General features: G+C 35.7%; 1 protein-coding gene across 1 annotated transcript; it reads right to left on the reverse strand.

Annotated features, from left to right (window-relative positions):
- Positions 1 to 384: 384 nt before the first annotated feature.
- Positions 385 to 5,217, reverse strand: LOC106474855 (glycine-rich cell wall structural protein 1-like). The gene is made up of 3 exons (XM_022403142.1): positions 5,164 to 5,217; positions 742 to 1,254; positions 385 to 538 (listed from the first exon to the last, which is right to left on the reverse strand). Exons 1-2 carry the CDS (start codon positions 5,215 to 5,217, stop codon positions 745 to 747), a joined length of 564 nt encoding a protein of 187 aa, XP_022258850.1. The 3' UTR covers positions 385 to 538; positions 742 to 744.
- Positions 5,218 to 7,733: the final 2,516 nt, after the last annotated feature.

Below are 7,733 nucleotides of genomic sequence, written 5' to 3' on the forward strand. Positions count from 1 at the left end.
AACCAAATACAAAGGTGAATTATAAAACATCATTTTATTTGTTACTCTAAGCTAATTGGTTGTTTGGACATGTTTTGGTGTATTGCCGCTGTATTGAATTATACCAACACATTATTTCTCGAAATAGTGTTACTGTAATACAAATTGAATACAAAATTGCTGTAATATATTTTCGGCCTTCCATATTAATCTTCGTTTTATATTAGTTATTCACGAACTAGAATGAATTTTGATATAAACACGTGTTTGTAAATTCACGTTATTCGTTTTGTTGACTTCACACTCTTAGCAACAAACTAATGTTGTCTTAGTAAAAAATGTATTATAATAAAATGTCTAAATTTTGAATAAATTCTATATAACACTCAGAGTAAACAAATATTTTTTATTGTAAAACTGATACATTTACATTCATCTTCAATTAATTACACCCCCAGAAAGTCGTCTAGTGTGGAAACGTGCAAGCGATTTATAGCTCAGAGATGGGCAGAGTTGTTTTGTTCAATTTCAGGCAGGGTCAAAAGTCAAAGGCGATTTTCTGGAACATAAAATAATTTGATAAGTACTTGTATTGTTAGTTGTAAAAACATAACTCTTTGTATTTCATAATTTTCCATTAATACCGAAGTGAAGTGTTATTCAGTTAGTAAGAGTAACATAAAATCTTATTAACTTAAGGAAACTTTCTATTCCTTTCAAACACAAAAACATAGATGTTACTGGCTATGTTGTTTCACTTACCATTTAGTGAAGTAAGGCTTTACCCAGACCAGCACCATAGTATCCGTTCAGTCCATAGGCGCCGCCGAGTCCGTAACCATGGCCTAAGGCGCCGCCGAGTCCGTAACCATGGCCTAAGGCACCTCCGAGTCCATAGCCGAGCCCAAGTCCATGGCCTAAACCTAAGGCGCCACCGAGTCCGTAACCGTAGCCTAAGGCACCGCCGTATCCAAGACCGACCCCAAGTCCATGGCCTAAACCAAAGGCACCGCCGTGGTTCACGTTGGAAATGGAGGAAGCAGCACGTCCAACAGGAACTCCGCGCAGGATGGCACCTTCACGAGCGGCAGCAGCTCCTTGGGCAGCGGCAACTACTCCTTGAGCAGCGGCAGCAGCACCAGTAGGGTCAGGACCAGCATAGCCTGCTGCATAAGCTGGGGCAGCAACAGCGGCAGGAGCGATGACACCTGCTCCGTACCCACTCAAATAACCAGCCTGAGAACAGGCCAAGAGGCCAAGAAAGACAGCGGCAAACTAAGGCAAGAAAAAGATAGATCGTGTCATTAATACGGATCTATATGTCACAAATATAAAGATTTTGTTTATTATACACACAATATATATATATCATTAACTTTAATCAATGATTAAACATTGTAATTAATTAAAACTAAACATATATATACTTCTAAATACGGAAGTATTCACGAAAATATTTTTGGTTATTCAGCTTTTTCTTATGTAATACGTATTAAATTATTTTGTGGAGAAACAAATACCAGCAATTAACTTGTTTTCATAACGATTTTTAAACCAGTCATGTTTCCAATTATTTACTGGCTTACGGCGTTTAAACCGTAACTTTTAGAATATGTATTCTGTTTCTATGTGTGTCTACATCCAATCGATATTCTTTGATGTCAAGAAAAGATACAGGAATCACTTTTTTTATTGATAGACAAAAGTTTTCTACTGCACTTCTAAATGTAAGGCACTTCTAAAGGTTAAAATGTGAGGCATTTTAAATAAATACCACAAAAAGGTTCAGTTAAAGTGTTTATCGAAAGAATTAATGAAATCAAGGTTGTGAGGGATTGTACTCTCCTGAAATACATATTTCACACATAGGGTCAAAATAGGGGTGTAATTTACTCCGAGATCCTACACTGTATTACTGGTTGTACGTTTCGAAGGAGTAATTTTTAAACGGATTATGATATACTTACAAACTATTAATGTCCAAAGAATGATTTCTCAGCTCGTAACCGTCGACGAAGAGACAAAAACAGAACCATTTTTATGTGTGTTGGTAATTCAATGTCTTGTGGGCCTTTCACACTTTGATTCTTTTTATATTGACTGTATGAACGTGTAAAACATCAGAAAAAAAAAGTCCTAGATTTTCTTTATAATTTTTATATGTGTTGGTAATTCAATGTCTTGTGGGCCTTTCACACTCTGATTCTCTTTATATTGACTTTATATGAACGTGTAAAACACCAGAAAAAAAAGTCCTAGATTTTCTTTATAATTTGAGTGGATCAAAAGTATTGTTTATTTGTTTGTTTTTGAATTTCGCGCAAAGCTACACGAGATCTATCTGCACTAGCTGTCCCTAATTTAGCAGTGTAAGACTAGAGGGAAGGCAGCTAGTCATCACCACCCACCGCCAACTCTTGGGCTACTCTTTTACCAACGAATAGTGGGATTGACCGTCACATTTTAACGCCTCCACGGCTGAAAGGGCGAGCATGTTTGGTGGGACGGGGATTCGAACCCGTGACCCTCAGATTGCGAGTCGAGCGCCCCAACCACCTGGCCATGCCGGGCCATGATCAAAGGTGTTTTGTTAGGTTTGGTGGCCAATTTCTGAAGCTAAGTCTCGGAACTGACCTTGATATACAGCAGTTTCAAAATCAGCTGGACCAAATAGTAGGAATCCCACCGTATTCTATATATACGCATAAATTCTTTAACAATCATTTTCCAGAGCTATTTTCCGGATATGGGATCAGATAATGAAAAAAGTTATTACGAAATAATAGGGAAGCTAACAGTTCCCAAATGTTTGTTTGTTTGTTTTTAATTATGCACAAAGCTACTCAAGGGCTATCTGTGCTCTGCCCACCACGGGTATCGAAACCCGGTTTCTAGCGTTGTAAGTCCGCAGACATACCGCTGTGCTACTGGGGGGCCCCAAATGTTTCCAAAACTTTAAGATTTCTTTGATATCTTAATTACTGACTTGTCACCCGTTTATAAATTGGAATTATAAGTTTTTCATTGCCAAGTTTTCTGAATCAATAATCTTCTGTAATATGATTGGCCCTTAACATTATATCAAACTATGCAATCTAGCAATAAAATTAGATTTAGAAAATTATGTTGTTGTTCGTTGTTGAGAAAAAGCTTTTAATGCTGTACTGTAGGTATATTTTGTCATATTAAATTGTTTTACAACCTATGAAACAGTGAAACCTTGAAAAAGACACCTTCCGAAATAGTGGATTCAAATGAATAATTGTATAGTTTGTTACTTCAAGATAAAATTTCAACACTTCACACTGGCTTAGAAACTTTGAAGCCAAAAATATAACCACTACTAAAATAACACTGTTATTTTTTAATTTGTATTATTTGTTACTTCTAGACAAGGGCCCCCCAGTGGTATAGCGGTATGTCTGCGGACTTACAACGCTAGAATCTGGGTTTCGATGGTGGGCAGAGCACAGATAGCCCAATGTGTAGCTTTGTGCGTAATTACAAACAAACAAACAAAATGTAGACAAGGTTTCAAAACTTCACGTTGGCTTCAAAGTTTGAAACCAAGAAGAAAAACATTAAAAAACTAACACTGTTATAAGTTTAAACTTAAACACAAAATGCTTAAATAAACTAAACTTGTCTATAGTTCTAGAATTACCAATGGGCACAGTTCTAATCTCTTTACTATATTTGTTACAAAACATTATAAAACTAACACTGTTATAAGTTTAAACTTAAACACAAAATGCTTAAATAAACTAAACTTGTCTATAGTTCTAGAATTACCAATGGGCACAGTTCTAATCTCTTTACTATATTTGTTACAAAACATTATAAAACTAACACTGTTATAAGTTTAAACTTAAACAGAAAATGCTTAAATAAACTAAACTTGTCTATAGTTCTAGTATTACCAATGGGCACAGTTCTGATCTCTTTACTATATTTGTTACAAAACATTATAAAACTAACACTGTTATAAGTTTAAACTTAAACAGAAAATGCTTAAATAAACTAAACTTGTCTATAGTTCTAGAATTACCAATGGGCACAGTTCTGATCTCTTTACTATATTTGTTACAAAACATTATAAAACTAACACTGTTATAAGTTTAAACTTAAACACAAAATGCTTAAATAAACTAAACTTGTCTATAGTTCTAGAATTACCAATGGGCACAGTTCTGATCTCTATATTGTTACAAAACATTATAAAACTAACACTGTTATAAGTTTAAACTTAAACACAAAATGCTTAAATAAACTAAACTTGTCTATAGTTCTAGAATTACCAATGGGCACAGTTCTGATCTCTTTACTATATTTGTTACAAAACATTATAAAACTAACACTGTTATAAGTTTAAACTTAAACAGAAAATGCTTAAATAAACTAAACTTGTCTATAGTTCTAGTATTACCAATGGGCACAGTTCTAATCTCTTTACTATATTTGTTACAAAATCTTTAACAACGTACGAGTTACATACAAATACTGTCAATATTGCAATGTTTGTTTATTTTAGAGCAGATTCACACTGGACTATCTGTTGTGCCCACCCACTAGAGGAATTTAACCTCGATTTCTGCGTTCATAATATTATCACGGCCCTGCATAGCCAGGTGGTTAGGGCGCGGGTTCGAATCCCTTTCACCCCAAACATGCTCGCCCTTTCAGCCTTGGGGGCGTTGTAATGTGACGGTCAATCCCACTATTCGTTGGTGGTGATGACTAGATGCCTTCCCTCTAGTGTTACACTGCTAAATTAGGGACGGTTAGCGCAGATAGCCCTCGAAATTCATGACAAACAAAGAAACATAATCTTATCACTGTCCCATCCGTGGACATCCCACTAATTACTACTGGTCAACATTACATGATTTATATTACATGGGAATGAGCAATTTCACCCTTGTTTGAGAGTAAGTGTTTTTACACAGAATGTTGTAGCAGGCCGAAACACACCATTACCAAAAATAATGCAATATGTGGACCCTACCGGTATAGTAAACGGATTATAAACAAGTTCTGTAACTTGAGAGTTGACTAAAGGTAGCCACAGCCTGTTTTTCTTCTGTTATTTTCACTCAATACCATTTACAATACATATAATTTGATATTCATCTTGGAATGAGGAAAACACAACAACAACAACACATACAACGTAAGCGTACTTACATTTATTGGTCTACAAACAGCAGAATTCTCTACTATTTCTTTTCTTTCTAACATTTAGTTTAAAATAATGTATATTAAACTAAAAAACTTAAATCTTATTATATTGCTGTCCTTGAGTTTGTTTACCTTCTATTAGCTGCTCCTTTAGTGGCTACGTGAGATATACATGATTAGAAATTTGGAATATTTCCTGTATTCATACTCAATGTAGACAAACGCCCAAAGAACGTGAAATGCCTATAAAAAAAGGAAAAAAAATACACCTGATTTGCATAAGCTACGCTCTAATATTTAATGTGTGTACTGTAAGTGTGACAGTTATGTAGATAATGATATCTAACTGAAGGCCAACAGTCGTGTTCACCTACTGGTTTGGATTGGTTAGCCTTGGACAGAGTACACAGACATGATTTTTTGACCTGAAAGACCATACACGTCTAGATGAAGGTGAGATATGAAATGACAACAGTTTTTTGTGTATTGAATATATGTATAAAAGACTTGAGTGAAACAGTCTACAGTACACTACTGGTTTATCTCCCAGAAGTCGTAACTGTAAAAATGCTGGTAAGTAAAACTCTCGCTTGTGATGAATTATAGTTTTAAATACTGGTGCGTTTAAAGTGAAAATGGAAAAGAGTTACCGTACTTTATCTTAATTTGTCTGTTGCAACTCGAAAATCAGAGGTGCCTAAAAACTACCATTTCGGATCTATCTTTTGTCTAATAAACATTTCGTTGGATACCAGAACTCGTGATTTGGAGTGGATGATCAGAGACAAAGATGTAGCTTTTAATGTGTTATGCTGTTTAAATTAGAGTTTAATGGAATATTTTCAAACGGATTTTTAATGTCGTGTATTAAAATACAGGGTTATTCAAAATCCTATTTTTACAGACGTTTGAAACATGCACTATTGACATTACGACACAATGTTATAACAGGGTCATCTCCACATCTTTTACGATACAAAGTATACATATGAAAGTTTGTGACTTTTGAATTATCCTGTACATTATTTTGATTCCTTTGTGTCCACTCATTGCCAGGCTGAATACTTTTTTGGTGATTTGTTTTACAAAGAATCTCTGGGTCAGCCAGACCACGTACGGTATTTCATCGCCAGGAGGCGCACACAGAGAATAGATATAATTAATTCAGACTCTTAAATTTATTCCCAAGTCTCTTATTGTTATAATAAATTTACCCTTCAGTCGCACAGTCTGCGGAATTACAACGCTAGAAACCAGGTTTCGATACCTAAATTTCTTCCTGAGATTCTATTATTGTAACCTTAATTGAACCTCTTAGTTTTCTTCCTCAGTTTCTTGTTAATGTTATCGTATTTAGATTGTTATTGCTACGTTATTATAAGTACGAATTTTGTATCATATCCTCAGATCTTCATAACATCAATGAAAGATTGGTATCAATCAAAGATTGGTATCTTATCTGTCTCTTGTATTTAACCTATTTGTGTTGCCCAGTGGTTAGTGTGCTGGACTGTGAATCTGGTGCAAGCTTGGTATCTTATCTGACTCTTGTATTTAACCTATTTGTGTTGCCCAGTGATTAGTGTGCTGGACTGTGAATCTGGTGCAAGCTTGGTATCTTATCTGACTCTTGTATTTAACCTTTTCGTGTTGCCCAGTGGTTAGTGTGCTGGACTGTGAATCTGGTGCAAGATTGGTATCTTATCTGTCTCTTGTATTTAACCTCTTTGTGTTGCCTAGTGATTAGTGTGCCGGACTGTGGATCTGGTGCAAGATTGGTATCTTATCTGACTCTTGTATTTAACCTATTTGTGTTGCCCAGTGATTAGTGTGCTGGACTGTGAATCTGGTGCAAGATTGGTATCTTATCTGACTCTTGTATTTAACCTATTTGTGTTGCCCAGTGATTAGTGTACCGGACTGTGAATCTGGTGCAAGCTTAGTATCTTATCTGACTCTTGTATTTAACCTATTTGTGTTGCCCAGTGGTTAGTGTGCTGGACTGTGAATCTGGTGCAAGATTGGTATCTTATCTGTCTCTTGTATTTAACCTATTTGTGTTGCTCAGTGATTAGTGTGCTGGACTGTGAATCTGGTGCAAGCTTGGTATCTTATCTGACTCTTGTATTTAACCTTTTTGTGTTGCCTAGTGATTAGTGTGCCGGACTGTGGATCTGACGGTCTAAGGATGGCGTCTCCTTGTTGAAAAAGAACATCATGATCCGCGCTCAGGGGTCGTGGGTGCGTGATAAGAGTTGTGATCAAAACCCACTATTCAGTTATTGTAGCCAAATCGTCTTCAGTGAACATTGGTAACTAGTTGACTTTCCTCAGGACTATCAGTTAAAGATTACGGATGGCTAACACAGATAGTCCTTGTGTAACTTTACACGATTATCCGAAACAAACAATTATTGAACCGTATTACTGGTTCTCAGGTTTCCCTTTCGAATGTGATAGCTAGCAAGCTCGTGCTTTATTTATACACTTTTCCACTCAGTAAAAATAAATTTAAAGTCTAAGACTTTTCACAAAACGTGTTTAAACTGTTATGCTTTAAATTACTATATAATTTC

This window comes from Limulus polyphemus, unplaced genomic scaffold (genome assembly GCF_000517525.1).
Source record: "Limulus polyphemus unplaced genomic scaffold, Limulus_polyphemus-2.1.2 Scaffold7774, whole genome shotgun sequence".
In the NCBI taxonomy this organism is placed as follows: domain Eukaryota; kingdom Metazoa; phylum Arthropoda; class Merostomata; order Xiphosura; family Limulidae; genus Limulus; species Limulus polyphemus.

What these genes read in the sequence shown, in the direction of transcription:
- LOC106474855 (XM_022403142.1), bottom strand. Translation starts at nt 5,217, where the DNA reads ATGTTAGAAAGAAAAGAAATAGTAGAGAATTCTGCTGTTTGTAGACCA. An exon ending in CTGTTTGTAGACCAATAAAT is followed by an intron (nt 1,255 to 5,163) that starts GTAAGTACGCTT and finishes TTCTTGCCTTAG; the next exon opens with TTTGCCGCTGTCTTTCTTGG.